Below are 16,523 nucleotides of genomic sequence, written 5' to 3'. Positions count from 1 at the left end.
ATGAATGGCTATCCTTCAAGGATATGTTTATCGAAGTGTGCCGTACTGTACGACAGCAAATACAGGACGCCATCTTGTCTCATCCATGCTACTGCTACAACCCGCCATGCCACAGGACTATGCCAGGAGGGCGCCGAGGCCACTGAGTTCGGTAGCTTTACGTTTGGAGGAGAGCCTCCTGAAGCGGTCTCCGGCCCTGAAGACGCCTCCTCTGTCGCGAGCACAAGCACTGCAGCATTGGATGTGTCGGGCGAGCTCGTGTTCATAGACACCCAACAGCAATATTCAGCTCAATGGGCCATCCGCACGGGCAACGGTTTGCTGACACCTATCGCACTCGGATACGAGCCCCCCAAGACAGATGAACTTGGACAGGCCCTGGCGCCCGGAGCACTGGTGACTATTGTAAGTTGTGGTGCCGCACAGCAGACTGACCGATCGGCACATCACTCCCGCGATAGCTGCCCTTGCCTTCTACTTCCTCTACATCCTCAAAATCGTGACATTACTTTTGCTGAACGTTCCTAGCTAGTTTTTTATTTCCCTGCTCAGCCACAGCCCGAACACGCTGTAGTCCTGCTAGACACTTGCCAGCCCTATACATGCTGGGGGCATCATGTACTTAACTGCCTAACTTGCTTCTGCGATAAGCCCAGAATAGCATGTCCTTGCCTGCAACTAGTCTGCACTTATCTGCCCAAGTTGTCCCTGGCTAACACTACGGCGACAGTGTAGCCCACAAGTGGTTTTCATGTATTTAGCTGCTCCATTTGGCTGTTGCCGCTACTGCAGCCTCACTCCGTTGACTGATGAGCCATGCGTGCGGAGACCGCCTACCCTACAGAGTCCTACTGGAGACCGAATTCTATCCTGTCCCTCCTTACCTAACGTGTCCTAATTTATTCCTCCCTTGCCCACAGTCGTGCGTGATTGACGTCTACGGTGTCTGCAACCCTGTTGCTGAGGACAACACCATCGTCTTATCGCCGCTGCCCCAGCTTTTGCCGGACACGGGCACAATCAATCAGCGCTTGCTGGTGATCATTATGGATTACTCAGACTGCGGTCTACGTGCCTCGCTCAACGAAACGATCGTGCGCTCAAACTTCTTGGGGCCAAAGGGCGATGGCAGCGGCGGCACCGCCTTGAAGTACACCCAATGCTCATATGGCAAACTTAACTTGAATGCCACTGCATTCAAGGTGGTCACCGTCAAAGCCAGCTGCGCAGCAGTCGTGTTCGGCACCTGCGCCGTAATGCAAGCGACTTTGGATGTCGACGCCGCAGCAACGGCACTGCTCGGAAAAGCGGCGTTTTCAAGCTTTACCCACAGAGCCTACATCCTGCCGCCTGGCATGGCTGCGTTGTGTTCGTGGTCTGGCATGGCGATGAGGCCTGGCAAACAGATCTGGCTACAGACGGCGTACGTACCACGTTGGGAAACGGCCCTGGCGATGACCCTTTCGGGTTACGGTAAGGGCCGACGCGTCATTCATTTGCAGTTTTCATTTACAGAAAATGACTGATATGTACCACCTTCGTTTCTCCATGAATACGTGCTGATCATGCGAAAACCGTTAATTGCGGATCCCTTGACAGAAGCAACCTCGGTTTGTGCGGGGTGTCCGCCAAGTAGGCCAGTTAAAATCACACACATACATGGCATTGCTCTTCGGTTTAGGAATTCCTCTTGCCAAGGCATGGCCTGTCGACCCCTGGATATATGGTGCCATGCAATGGAAACTGCTTTAAATTATTGTAGCCAGTCCCCGAATGCTTGTTTCGGCGACTAAAGCATATGATGAATTTGGTAATTCAGGCGTATTGCTGCTTCTGCTACTTGGAGTGGCCAAATCCAACTCGTTTGTTGGATACTGTGCCTTGTGTCGTACGCCCCAACATAGCCGATGGAGCGCCTCCCGTATCGTGAGTGCGCGTTTCTATGCGCGTCCGCACACAGGTCTGTGGCCTGCATGGCAGTACGGGATAATGTTTAAGGATGCCTCCACGGCCATGGGAACCGGAAGAGCTTGCCCCAACGCGCCCGAGCTGGCCTACCTGGGCTGGGCTACACCCGCGCCACGCGGCGATCACATCGACTCCACAGTGCTCCGAGTGGGCACCGTCCTGTCCTTCAATCTACCCGCCACCTACCTAACGCCGGAAGGGAACTACCTCCGGGTCGTCCCCGACTGGCTGCCGTCGTACAGCAACAGGACCTTGGCCAAGAATCTGTACCTCGCCGTGCGGGTTAACAAGGGCGGCGATGATTCTCTGACGCCCCTGTACGCCAGCAAAGTGAATATTCACGAGCTCAACGCGACCATGGTGCGTTCGTGTCGTGTTGTGTCGTGTAAGCGGGGGTTCTAGATACGTAGGAAGCCGACACAGTGGGCGGAGGACTGCTGCAAAGTAACGGCTGCTCTGATGATCATTATTAAATGGCGAGGTGCACTCTCTTGAATGGCCTGCTTTGCGAAGGTGAACCTTGCCAGACCGGCAATCAATGTTTCATTTATTTCTTTGAAATGCATCATTTATTTCTGCATGTGTTGCCAGATTTGGCAGAAGAGGGACTTGCTTAAGGTCGCAATGGTTGTACCTCAAGCTGCCTCTCAACGGGCCCGGGAAAACTTGGCAATACGGACTGGGGCCGCAGTCGTACACACTTGTGCGAGTCCTGAGTATTGGTGGTCTCGTACCACCGCTCGGGCAGCACACCACGCAACCAGAGACACTACTCTGCCCAGGGTAGCACTCACACAAAGGATTTTTACCAAAGCAATAAGCACGGCCTACAAGCAGGGGGACCGTGTTATATCACGACTTCAGGAGATGCACCAATCAGCGGATGTCAGATCCCATGATTCACCCTCATGGGATACAACAAGCCAACAGGATCAAGATTACAGAGAGGCCATTTATTAGCACATCACCGACACCCCTGTCTATTAGCCGCCAGCCATTAGCGCCGCCAACCCGTGGACCGCTCCTCATTGTTTATTGGTATCAATCTCGTCCACAATCCTCCTCGCATTCCACCACTCGTGCATGTTACGGCTCCCTCCCATTTGCAATGTGCATTACCCTTTGCGTCTACAATACCCAATTGCCGCCTGCTGTTACTAAGGATTGGATGGCTCCCATCCCATGTTCCCCCTTCGACCTTCCCTGCTCAGGACAACAACCCAGCAGCCTTTGTACTTCCTGACAGCAGGATTAACCTAATTGCCGCCAGCGCATCCCTCACCCAGACAAACCTGACAGCCTACAAGCTTGTCGTGTACGCTGGATTGTGGGTTGACACAGATATCCTCAATGTGCGCCTCTGCCGGTACTCAGCCTCGCCAAACGAATGTCCTTCCCTTGCGTCTCTCCTGGTGCGGCGGGTGCCACCACCACCGAGCCCGCAGCCAAAGCGCCAGAGCCCAGTAGCGGCCCGCAAGCCACCTCCCTCTGGTTCCGATACCGTCAGCAGTGTGACTAACTCAGGCACAGTGGCTGTGTCTGGCGAGCTCATCTTCCTGAATACACATTCGCAGCATACGGCACAGTGGATAATCCGCCGGGACGACGGCTCCATGGTACCCCTCGCACTCAACTTTGAACCCCCCAAGACGGATGACTCAGGGCGACCCGTGTTGCCGGGAGCATTGGTGACCATCGTAAGTGCTCACACGTGATTTTGCGGTGTGTGTGTGCGATCATCACCACATTCGTCCAGGCACATTCTTGGTACAGGCGGCGGATGCAGTGTGCCATGCATGTATATATAAGGTCGGGACGAGAAAGACCGTTAGTGCGGCCCTACACTGTTTTGTTTTGCTACGTGTATCTGATTTACTCACCCGCACATTGGTGGCATGGACGCACCTGGTGAGGGACTATTGTTATGGTTATTACACGCCGCTCATCCGTCGGTTATCCGTTAATGCCGGCCGGCGCTAAGCTTATATTAGCCCTTAAGGGCAGTGGCTGTTGGCTACTCGGCATCCGTCAAGAAGTGCAGCTGCTGCTGTTGCCGCTGCTGTTGCCGCTGCTGTTGCCGCTGCTGTTGCCGCTGCTGCTGCTGTTGCTGCAATTTGAAATGATGGCCGTGAGAATTGGGGACATCATACGTATTCCTAACTCATCTCCCTACTCGCTCGCTCATCCCGTCGCATGCCTTCGCAGTCCTGCAGCATGGACCCCCTAGGAACCTGCAACCCCGGGCCAGGCTCCCAGACAGCCGTCTTGTCGGCCGAATCTGCCTTTTTGGCGGACACTCGAGAGACACACCAGCGGATGCTCGTCATAATTCTAGACTACTCCGCCTGCGGTGCACCCGCCGCTGTTAACGGAACAGCTGTGCGCTCAATCTTCCTAGGACCCAATGGTGATGGCAGTGGCGGTGTTGCGGAGAAATACAGGCAGTGCTCACATGGCAAGCTCACCATGAACACCACAGCGTTCACCGTGATAACAGTGAAGGCTGCCTGTTCGGATGGGGTGGTGCAGTCATGCAGCTATACATTTGCTTCCATTACAGCTGACGCCATGGCGAAGGGGGTTTTAGGTCAGAAGGCATTTTCAGAGTTTACCCGCATTGTATACGTGATCCCTCCCCGAGTACCTTGCGCGTTTTCGGGTATAGCGCTTTTACCCGGGAACAGGGTTTGGCTAACGTCCGGACGCATTGGCGGTGTGTACAACTGGACCTCAATTATGCAAGAAGTACTCCATGGCTACGGTGAGCAGTGCATGCTAGGTGGACGGGTGGAGACGGAGGAGGATCAGTTGGATGAAAGTGTGTTCACACCCGTTGGTTAGTTAATTATTAGTTGGGCTTGCCGGAATGGCGTTGCATGCATCTCTCAAGGTAAGGATGAGTCGTAGATGTGGGAAATAATGTGTGTGTATATATGGTACGGCGATTATGTAGGCGCGCGCTTATGCACGACTGTCGAGGAGAGTAAAAGGACTCCTTGCTTCTACCGGGCAGGCTGCTGGTCTATCTTTAGTCCGCCGCTAAACACACACTCCTGAAATAGATAACAATAATACGGCAATACACATTTTGTCTCTATGCAGGTCTATTCCATTCTTGGAAGGATGCCATTGAGTGCAATGACGATACCACCGTGATGGGGAGGGGGCAAGTCTGCCCCAACGCCGCCGAGTTGGCCTACCTGGGCTGGGCCACACCCGCGCCAGGAGGTGACCGCATCGATTCCTCACGACTGCGAGTACGAACCACCCTCAGCTTCAGCCTGCCCGCCACCTACCTATCCCCCGATGGCAACTACCTCCGGGTCGTCCCCGACTGGCTGCCGTCGTACAGCGAGCCCACCGTAGGCAAGAACCTGTACATCGCCGTACGAGTCAACAAGGGCGGGGATGCTTTACTGCAAACTAACCTTTATGCAAACAGGTTGCATATCCACGAGATTAATGCAACAGCGGTGGGTTGATGGCGTCTTTTTATTTGCTTGGTAATACCAACCGTTGTGCAGTTAAAGCTATACATAGCATAGATATCATATGCCATATAAATGTATATTATATAGCTAACTTTGTGTATTATATAGCTAACTTTGTCGGTATATACCGACTAGCTTCGTTATGTCGCCGCTTCCGCTCACGCACAAACAGCAAGATATATCTTGCTGTTCATCCGATCCGATCCATCCAAGTGTGACGACTATTGAAAAAGACTTTACTTGGCTTTGCCGCTCGGGTGGAATGCAGTTTTTCAATCGTTAACGGCAAATAGGCATTAAGCAATTTGTCTACCTAGAACCGGCGGCCAAACCGCCGCCGCCATTTGCTTTATTGCATATGCAAGCAGATAGACAGATGCATTTGCCGCAGCGTGCAATCGGCAATCGAGAGATAGAAGACCGTTGTATTAGAAACGAGACCCCTGCATGCTGCATCTAGCTACGTAAGGCGGACTCGGATCTCTACTCCAAGCAGCACTCCTAACCCATTTGGCATGCGGCTTAATTACTTGCTCACCCGACACTGCTAAATTCTCTCAACACCTTGTCCTCCAGCCACCTCAGCCATAACCGACGACCGGCCTTCCCTCCCACGTGCCCCTTTTATGTTAATTTTTAACTAGGACAACGCAAACCCGAGCACCTTTGACCGCAAGATCACCTACATCAACGCCATCACACCCCTGAGCCAGATAAACTTGACCGCGTATAAGCTTGTCGTGTACGGCGGATCCTGGGCCAACACGGATGTCCTCAGGGTGCACCTCTGTCGCTTTGAGTCCTCGCCAGGGGAATGCCCCTCCATTCGCTCCCTTGAGTCGAAGCCACCCCCGCCGAGCCCCGGTCCCAAGCCGTCGACGGGACCCGCAACCAAGCCGCCGCCGGGCAAGCAGTCGGGCCCGGCAGCATCACGGCAGCCACCTCCCCCCGCTACAACATCCGCTGTTACGGCGCCCACGGTAGTCGAGGTGTCAGGCGAGCTGGTCCTCCTGAACGGCAACCTGGAGCCCCAGTGGAACATCCACCAGAGCGATGGCGCCCTGATACCCCTCGCACCGGGCTACGAGCCCCCCGCGACCGACAAGCTTGGACAGCCGGTGGCGCCCGGAGCGTTGTTAACTATCGTAAGCTGCTGCGACATGGGCGGCGACATCTTGAATGCGCGGCACCAATTCGTTGCTCGCCACAAACATACATATTCATGTAGAATCTTCTTCTTTCTCCCTTCTCATTCTTACTAAATAACATGCTCATACAAATACATATAGGACATATATAAATACATGCATGCCCCAATACGCTGCTGATACCCTTTTACCTGCGCCTGCATTATATATCGCGCTAGCTGCTGGATGTGCACGTACGGCTGCTAGAATGATCCTTTTGGTAAATAAAAAATTAAAAGAGTAACACAGGTCTATCTAGCAACAAATTACAACGATTAGAATGTTTTTAATAATGAGAGCAAGTAATGCATTAATACACAGCGGCGGTGGCTCTCACCTTGCTGACCGGTAACGGAAGCAGTTGGACGTATGGAGGTGAACCAGACCTCTATGAAAGGGGTCATGAGATCTACGAACCCAATTAGTAATTATAACATAAATACTCCACATACAGTGGTCCTAGGGGTCCCTAACCTCCTTGCGGACAACTCACGGAGATCACAGGGGGTCGTAGTAGTGGGGCCACGGCGGCCTGATTGATAAGGGAAGCCGTTTCGTTCATTATCCGCGGGCGAGCGAAACACAGAATTAATATATATATGCTCCTGATATGATTATTACCCCTTCCCTAACTGCTCTCAACGGTCTACCCCCGACCCGCTCGCAGCCGTGCTACATCGATGTCTTTGGTACCTGCAATCCAGTGCCGGGATATGATACCGCAATCCTGTCGGCGCAGCCACAGCTCTTGCCGGACACGAAAACAATCAACCAGCGTCGGTTGGTGATTATCCTGGACTACTCCTCTTGCGGCTATCCGGCCGCGTATAATGAAAGCTTCATGCGTGCGATATTCCTTGGACCCAACGGTGATGGAAGCAACGGCGTCGCGAAACAGCTCTCGCAGTGCTCTTACGGGAGGTTTACCCTGAACGCCGCGGCGTTCAAGGTAATTACCGTGAAGGCCAATTGCACGGCAGAGGACGCTCAGATGTGTATGTTCGGTATAAAACTTGCACCGGATGGGGACGCCGGAGCCCGAAAGCAGCTAGGTGCTGAAGCATTTGCAGCCTTCACCCATAGGACATACATTATACCGCGAGACTGGAGTTGCGCAGGGAGCATGGCGTTGTTGCCTGGCACTATGTCATGGCTGTTGAGCATCCCCTATGGCGTGGAGCGTATGGCGACGATCATGCATGAAACAATGCACAACTACGGTAAGGCGGCTAGATAAGGTGTTGGCGCGTTAGTCGCGCGGTGAAGAAGTGTGTAGTAGCTGGCCGCTGAAAAGGCCTCCCAAGATGTTGGCAGAGCGTATTGATAGACACGATGTGCGCGCCGTACTGTACGACAATGCGTCTACAGGTGTTGCTACAATCATGCCCACACCTGTCTTTGCATCCTCTATCTTCCTGATGCAAGGAATCTGATGTAAAGCTATTAAAAATGCGTGGCTGGAATCCTTGCCAGGCGATGCTGAATGCTATTATTATAATATTTAATTTATTAATAATACTATCACTACCGCTATTATTTCTATTAATATATGTTATATTATGTTATATTATGTTATTATTAATGTCATTATTACTATTATTGCTGCTACAGTCTAGAACAATATGGTACAGCAGCTAGCAGGTAGATCTATTAAAGCTATACCTTGACGGCCTGTCATGTGCCATACCTACGCTCTCCTTTCCTTGCTCAACACGGCTTCAAAACATGCGTCATGTTATATTTTTATTTACCATACGAGCGTTCTTTCTGGGCCTACAGGGCTTCAACACGCATGGCAGAATGGCATGGAGTACGATGATTATTCCACCTTCATGGGCCGAGGAGATGTCTGCCTGACTGCTCCTGAGTTGGCCTACCTGGGCTGGGCCACACCCGCGCCAGGAGGTGACCGCATCGATTCCTCACGACTGCGAGTACGAACCACCCTCAGCTTCAGCCTGCCCGCCACCTACCTATCCCCCGATGGCAACTACCTCCGGGTCGTCCCCGACTGGCTGCCGTCGTACAGCGAGCCCACCGTAGGCAAGAACCTGTACATCGCCGTACGAGTCAACAAGGGCGGGGATGCTTTACTGGGAACGTTCTACGCAAACAAAGTGAATATTCATGAACTCAACGCCTCTCTGGTAAGCCTGTATTATTATTTTTACCACGTATGTATCGTATCGTTTTGGGTTGGCACGCAAAGTGGGTTGGCACGCAAAGTGGGTTGGCACGCAAAGTGAATGATGGCAGATTCCGCCTGAGGACTGATCGTTAGCCGGGTTCCCATGCACACGGATGAAGGTAATATTTGGGGGACTGTAACAGCCATCCCTTACCTCGGGCTTTTCTGCGGAAGTGTTGGGTTGCAAGGCCGTGGGAGGAGAGGGGCTCGACCACGAAGGACGGATAAGAGTTAGGAGTGAGAAGCGGTACGGGAAATCGGAGTTCGAAGACATAAGTCGAGAACGGTGACAGCAGAGTCTTGAACTCCGAACATTGGTATAGTAATACGAAAGTGTCTGGCCGAAGCACTTCACCAGGGTGGCTTAAATGCGGCCCACCTGCCGCCATCTCCATTCCTGGAGTCTTGTTGTCGTACGCTAGGTTGTGATAGCGCAACAGAAAGTTAGTGTGTATAGTTAACGAGTATGGTTCGTAACTACGGGACCGTACCGTTACTGTGATCTTTTAGCTGTAATAGCTTAAAGATATTCTAAAAGGTAAATGTAGCTTGCTACAGGGACATGGCGACGTTTGTGTTGATGCCACAAATGATAATCCTCCACAGCTGCATGCTTCATTGCCTCTCTCCCGCACGTCTATACGTCTCCTAATTAGGCTTCTAAGGTACGTCTGCCGTACGTATCTCCCGCTCATCTTCGTCTCCCGACCCTTTCCTGGTGATGCTGCAGGACAATAATCCATTGGCGCAGCCATACACGAACCGTCAAACTACATGCGTCACCGCCATTCAACCTCGTAGCCAAACAAATTTGACCGCCTACAATCTCGTGGTATACAGCGGTTTTTGGGTCGGTGGCAAGGACATCCTCAGAGTTCACCTGTGCCGATACGATTCCACTCCTGACGAGTGCCCCTCCCTGAAGTCTCTGGAGCCGCCGCTCCCTCCAGCACCCCCTAGGCCGCCACCACCACCCCCGAAACCCCCAAGCCCAACCCCGCGACTGCCGTCCAGCCCCCGGCTGCCGCCCAGCCCCCGGCTGCCGTCCAGCCCTCGGCCGCAGGCCAGCCCTCGGCCGCAGCCCAGCAAGACCAGCCTCAAGTCTCCTCCACCACCGCGCAAATAAGGGTAGGAGGACAAATGCAGTTTTAGATGTACATCCCTCGATTACATGCATATTGGGGCATCATTTCGTTCGCTTGTTTGTTTCAAGCATGATGAGCAGGCGGGGGAGGTTTGGCCTGGATCATGCCTGTAGTCGGTTAATATCGGACGTTACCTATTGGGGCGCGCTGCTTCATTGTGTGTGTATGCGTACGTGCATCAGCTGGCACTCGGGCTTGTCGCACATCCACAGTAGCATCACAGCAGACGAGTTTACTTAATCTATTTCATTCAATGATTATATTCCGTAAGGAGTTTTTACGTCTGCGCGAAAGCTAAAATGTATTAAAAAAATGTATCAGTATTGTTCATGTGCAACATATGTATATATGTATATATATATACATATATACATATGTATATATATATATACATATATACATATATATACATACATATACATATACACACATATATACATATATATACATATATATATAAATATATATATGTATATATATACATATATACATATATATATATATTTAAGATTGTTGTTTTTATTAAATAGCAGGAGTGGGCATGCAGATCGCCAAGTTGCTGAGTAAGTCGACTACCGCCGCGGCTACCCCATCCGGTAGTCGGCGGTGTCACAAAGACGGGAGTACCAAGAAACTCCCGTTCCCGCCCCTTGGCATTTCCCTGGCATTCCTTAATAACATCAATCTTTAAGATACTCACTCCTTTCGTATATTTAACCGATGTGATGCCCCGTTCGTTATGCCCCTTCCTTTCTGATAGGCCAATTAATGTCGGCGCACAAGCTTTGAAAGGAGATTCGTAGAGTCCATTGAATCTACGAGCAGCAACTGCAACCCCACTTTCCAATGATTACAACATTCGCCTGACAATATCTTGGGGTGGCAGACGGACCACCCAGCTCATCAGCGCGCGCTGAACGGGCAATCTATGAGATAATGCCGTCAGCCTGGATACTGTATGTGTGAAGCCATCCTGGTAGATAGCCTTCTTGAGAGGTGGTGGAATGAGTGTAGGTTGCGGGAATGGAGTCGCTGTGGTACGATGATGTACGGCGGGGCATGACGAAATCGACAACCTGATCGGAATCGACAACCTGAGCAAGCAAGGCCATGGTGTGACAGAAGCTTCCTGGGTGGAAAATCTGGCGGTCTGGAAGTGAGATGACGATACAATAAAAAACAATTTGAGGTCAATAAAGCTTTTCCGATAGTCATGAAGAAGACGTGCAGTCGGTATTCGTCGCTGTCGGTATGTCCCGCCTGAACGTACGATGTTGATGAGGAAAACATTTTGAATGATGTTGAGTTTTATATGTCCATCCTAAGGGACCAAAAATGTATTTAGTTTCACCTGTGCCCATTTCCCTTAGCTTTGCGAAGGTAATAAAGCGGCTCTCCCTTTTTGGTTGGGTTTTTTATTGTGGTTATGCCTGTAAGCTGCTGATGCTAATAGTACGCATTGCAGCGAGCCCCAGACCCCAAGGAAAAACACTGTTGCTGATCCGGATATGAGGCACTCATCGCCAGAACCGAAGCGTAACCATCTCAGACTTCAAACGCCCGTCGTGACTTTGACACCAGCATGTAGATGGTTCACGCAAGTCTAGATATCTTCGGCGGGGTCACGCGCTGTAACGGGCGTTTGGGGAACAGTATCACTGATACTGGCAGCAGCAGCAGCCCGCTGAACGGCACTGTACTGCAACCCAAAGCCGGCCCCGGGGGACTCAGCTATCCAACCCATATGGATCAAATGGGAACCATTACGTTTGACGAGGATGTTGGAACGTATGTGGGCTCACCGAAACTCAGTTACCCCCTTTGGACGCTAAGTCTGGGCTGATGTGCGGTGTTTCCTGTTCTCCGTGGCTTTCAGGCATATAGATGTTGCCCTTGGGCCTTCGGCTCGTATGGGTACTTATACAGGTATGGGGTCACACACCCCCAACCATGTAACTCACACACACACACACATATATGGATCAGACAGGTCAGCGCCACGACCAGTGACCCAAACGACCCTGTCGGTAAACGTAGCGACAGGTCGGTCAACTGACCGGTTAGTTTCAGCCGGTAGCACGACCCGAAACCGGCCGGTTGGTTATAGCCTGTCCGCTCCGAACCCTCCCCGTAGCACCCAGTAGCTTTTGCTGGTTCATGCCACAGGCAGGGCCCGCCAACCGGGACTTTGGATAGACCGGCTAGGAGACTGGAAGGAGTGGCCAATATATTTCACAGTACTTTATATCAGGACGGGGCATGGCTTGGCTTTGCATTGGATCTAGATCCAAGGAGAGATCTCAGTCACGTGCCCAGTGCGCACGCTGCGATCCTGGACATGCCCGGACCAGCACGCAAGCCCCGGACGAAGCAAAACACATTTACCTGGGCTGTATATGGCAATTTACATGTATTGTATGCCATACTTCAAATGATAAGTACTATGCTATCGTTAAACTTTTTATTATTGGTGGTGTTCAAAAGCGGCTTGATGCGGGATGGATGCGCGCTGACACCCTATAGCCGACCCGCTGGAGTTCCCGCCGGAGTCACGGGATCGGGCTATTGAGGCACATTGGAGCAACTGTAAGGGGGGAGTATCTCCTAGTCGTAGGGGAGCAAGGTCGGGCTGGCCCGCTCACGTTGGGGCTGTGCTGCCGCCGGCCATTGCACCGGGTGGACATGCGTTTCGATAAGGTTTTGGGAAATTAGGAGTTAATCACGCCTAAATGGCCGTGGACGTGCCGCACGTACCCGCAGGCTTTGTGACTGTCCAGCGGTTGAGGACGAGCTGACGTGTTTTTTGTTAGTGCCCCGCACATGGGGGATTTCAGCTTAAATAGGATGGGAACATTGGCTTCTGAGGGCTCAAAAATGTGAACTACTATGGAGGAAGATCCCCATAGCTGTGACTAGTTTTGTCAGGGAGGCCAGGCACGCCGCACTCAGGCGCGTCGAGCTCACGCGGGGGGGGGGGGGGGAGGACAACCACGTCCTTACTTGGCGCCGCAATAACGATAACTGACTGTCCATGGGGGTCCCGGCTTTTACGGATGCCCCCCGTACTTGTGCGGAGCTTGTCAGTTGTAACTAACCAACAACCGTCAGTTTGGCCTTTGCTTGTCACGGTTTTGCCATAACAAGCTATGATGAACGTTTTTCTGAACTCTCCACTTTATGTACAATGGCACTTAATTGGAAAGTCTCGCCTCAAGTTCAGCGGAGTAGACTCGCTCGCGCTTCCGATGTGGGCAGGTACACGAACTCAGACCCGTTTCAACAAATTCCACATATAGCTGTCATCCTCATCACTTACACAATGGCTGAGGGCTTTGCAGGCCTCGTATTGCGCCCTCAGCTGCTGCTGCCACGCCATCTGCGGTGTATCCCTTGGTTGAGCAATGGCTTAATTGGGACAAAGATCCAAAGTCGCGCACATACATTTCTGGGCTGCTGAATGAGGGGAAGCTGGACCTCCTCTCCGACCTGCTTAGCCATCGGCTGGACTTCGGTAAGCTGTAGTTCATTGGGCCATCAACAACACTCGTTGGTTAGCCATGTTCATGGAGATAGGCCAGCGATATGTGTAGGCGATATATGAATCATAATTTGGCCGCACTTATGGGACCCGTTCCAGGCATCCCAGACACACAAGTGGGGTACTGGAAAGTGGATCGCCGCATCTAGCCCCTTCGCTTATCCATGCGTCTTTAGTGTGATTAGCAGTCAGCTTGCGGTTTAAACGTGTGTTAAAAGCTGCCGTACCAGTTGGCCACCACGCACTTTCAACCGTCAGGGCCGTTTTCGTTTTCTCCCCGCATCTCCCCTTTTTTCCTCTTTCATACCAAGTCCCCTCTGGTCTTAGTCCCCTAGGGGTGCGTGTGTGTGTGTGTGTGTCATTTCCAGCTTCATCTTTTGCTCATTCCCATCGCTTGGGTCTACCCATCCCTGCCCCAAATCCAACCATCCATTCAATCCCGCACACCTCATGACATCCTACCTTCCCGCGTACTGCCCTTTTCTCCGCGTACTGCTTTTACCCCGAACCACTTGATGTCATTATAACCGCCACCTCTGCTCTCTCACGCACGGCTACTACTCCCGCCCCACCCTTCTCCACCCGCTGATCCTCTCCTTTCCCCTCCCTGGCCCCTGCAGCCCCCCACACCGCAGGGGCCCCATCCAGGGCCCTCCCGCCTCACACGGCGACACGTAGGCGACCTCAGCACCCACTCCCACTTCGCTCTGGCTTTTTCCCCCTCCCTCTACCCCTCCCCCCTCTCTCCCCGCCTCGGATGTGGTCTGTTTTCATGTCGGCGGTGTTCTTCTTGTTCCTTCCGGGCTCCCGGTCCCCTTCCCGGGTCCCTCCGCAGGCACTGCGGGTCTGCGTGGCAAGCTGGGTCCCGGCACCTCCCGCATGAACGGGGTGGTGGTGCAGCAGACCGCGCAGGGGCTGTGCCGCTACCTGCAGCAGCAGTGCCCCGAGCAGCTCAACCGGGGGGGAGTAGTGGTGGGTGAGTCAGCACACACACAGACACACACACACAGACACACACACACAGACACACACACACACAGACACACACAGACACACACACAGACACACACACACACACAGACACACACACACACACACAGACACACACACACACAGACACACACACACACAGACACACACACACACAGACACACACACAGACACACACACAGACACACACACACAGACACACACACACAGACACACACACAGACACACACACACAGACACACACACACAGACACACACACACAGACACACACACACACAGACATACACACAGACACGCAGATAGAGCCGCCGCCGCTGGAGGCGGATGAGGCGGGAACGGCGACCCTAGGGGGACAGGGGAAAACGCAGGCACACGGCACATGATTCCTGGGTTAGCCTGCCAGAGCTGAGAAATTGCTGAGATAATTGCTGATTTAGTCCAAGCCTTTACCTTTACCTGCCGTACATGCCTCCACAGACACTGATAATGATGTCGTTAGTATAGTCCCTAATTTGGGAGGCCAGGCAAGTCGCGCTGAGGCGCTTCGCCCTGAAGCGGACGAGGGAGAATGAAGATGACCTCCCGCGTACCCGCATCAATACCAATACAACGTCCATGGGCCCCCCGGCTTTTACGGACACACCCGCACTTGTGTGCGGAACTTGTAACTTGTTAGTAGCATTGGATTACGAAGAGCCGAACATGTTATTTTTCCTTGCCTTATGACGTGATATGCTGCACGAAAGTAAAAAATTAAGCAACTAACCAGCTTAGCCGAAACAGTTGTGGCTGCACCGCTAACCAGAACTCAACTGTTAAGTAACGAAACCGGTCAACCAACCGCTAACGAACTGCTGGAAAGCCACCAAAGACTGCTCAAACACGTCACTAGAAACCCTCTTGCGTCACCCTCTGCACCCGCCTGCAACCTCTTAACCAGGGTACGACGGCCGGTACGGCTCTCTGGAGTTCGCCCGTATTACTGCGGCAGTGTTCGTCAGCGCGGGTGTGCGTGTGGCTCTGTTCGGGAATATGGTGCCCACCCCCTTCGTGGCGGCGGGGGTGGTGGAATTGGCGGCGGCGGCGGGCGTCATGGTCACTGCGTCTCATAACCCCAAGGAGTATAACGGCTACAAGGTGCTTGGCCTTATGTATGTATGTATGTAAAGTGTACAAATTCGTACATGTGTGTATTACGTCGTATCCTAACCCCACCTGGCAGTTGGGGCCGGAGGCAGCCCCGGGTGGGCGCGGGTGGCCCCTGAACACTGAGCACTGAGGACCAACACACACACATACACACATACACATGCGCGCGCTTCACAACCCCGTCAGCTTATCCTTTCCTTACCTTTCCCCTGACTGATTTCCTTACTCCCTACCCCCGCTGCCTACCGGCCAAAGACCCCAACACACCCCCTTCCCCCCAACCCCCAACTAGGTGTACTGGGGCAATGGCTGTCAGATCATTCCGCCCCACGACGCCGGCATTGCCGCCGCCATTGAGGCCAATTTAGAGCTGTGGCCGCTGCCCCCGGAGCAGGAGCTCCTGGCCTCACCGCTGCTGAGTGACCCGTGGGTCACCGTCACTTCCGCCTACTACCGCCGGCTCAGCCAGCTGCGGTACCTGCCCCCAGCCGACGTCAGCTCTGAGCGGCGGCGAGAGGCCCTGGGCCCCCTGGGTCGGCCTGTGTATACCCCTCTACACGGGGTGGGGGCGGCGGCACTGTTGAGGGCCTTCCAGGTGAGGGCGGGGGGGAGAGGGGGGAAGGTATGACGTACACGCACACGAGGAAACCAAGAGGATGTGAACTGCCGGAATGAAGGGGGGGGAAAAGGGGGAAAGGTAGGGAACGGGAAAGCGGAAGGGCAATGAGATGTGATTCAAAACACGTCACGAAGGGAAACACCCGCTCACCTACAACGCACAAATACCGGTAGCAGTTGGTGCAAACCACCAGCGAGGGTCTGGGCCTGGGTAAAGGGGGAGGAGGTGAGGGGGGAGGGGGGAAGGG

At 53.1% G+C, this 16,523-nt stretch overlaps 2 protein-coding genes across 2 annotated transcripts in view; both read left to right on the top strand.

The window, feature by feature from the left end:
• On the top strand, positions 1–9,960 carry vmp6 (metalloproteinase, extracellular matrix glycoprotein VMP6; the record flags this gene model as incomplete). Its single annotated transcript, XM_002952071.1, has 4 exons — positions 1–405; positions 4,174–4,729; positions 8,426–8,793; positions 9,565–9,960. 4 exons carry the CDS (start codon positions 1–3, stop codon positions 9,958–9,960), a joined length of 1,725 nt encoding a protein of 574 aa, XP_002952117.1.
• A 1,996-nt stretch (positions 9,961–11,956) lies between these two features.
• Positions 11,957–16,523, top strand: part of VOLCADRAFT_92695 (uncharacterized protein) — a gene marked incomplete at both ends in the record, with an annotated part of 19,617 nt that continues 15,050 nt past the window's right edge. The window contains 7 exons of the mRNA XM_002952070.1: positions 11,957–11,969; positions 13,338–13,490; positions 14,138–14,191; positions 14,353–14,493; positions 15,449–15,645; positions 15,950–16,252; positions 16,453–16,501. Of these exons, the coding sequence (XP_002952116.1) occupies positions 11,957–11,969; positions 13,338–13,490; positions 14,138–14,191; positions 14,353–14,493; positions 15,449–15,645; positions 15,950–16,252; positions 16,453–16,501 (910 nt within the window). The remainder of the gene's footprint in view (positions 11,970–13,337; positions 13,491–14,137; positions 14,192–14,352; positions 14,494–15,448; positions 15,646–15,949; positions 16,253–16,452; positions 16,502–16,523) is intronic.

The sequence above is a fragment of the Volvox carteri genome (assembly GCF_000143455.1).
Source record: "Volvox carteri f. nagariensis unplaced genomic scaffold VOLCAscaffold_27, whole genome shotgun sequence".
NCBI classification, from domain to species: domain Eukaryota; kingdom Viridiplantae; phylum Chlorophyta; class Chlorophyceae; order Chlamydomonadales; family Volvocaceae; genus Volvox; species Volvox carteri.
The sequence above is the reverse complement of the archived record's forward strand: the minus strand, read 5'-3'. Positions and strand labels throughout refer to the sequence as shown.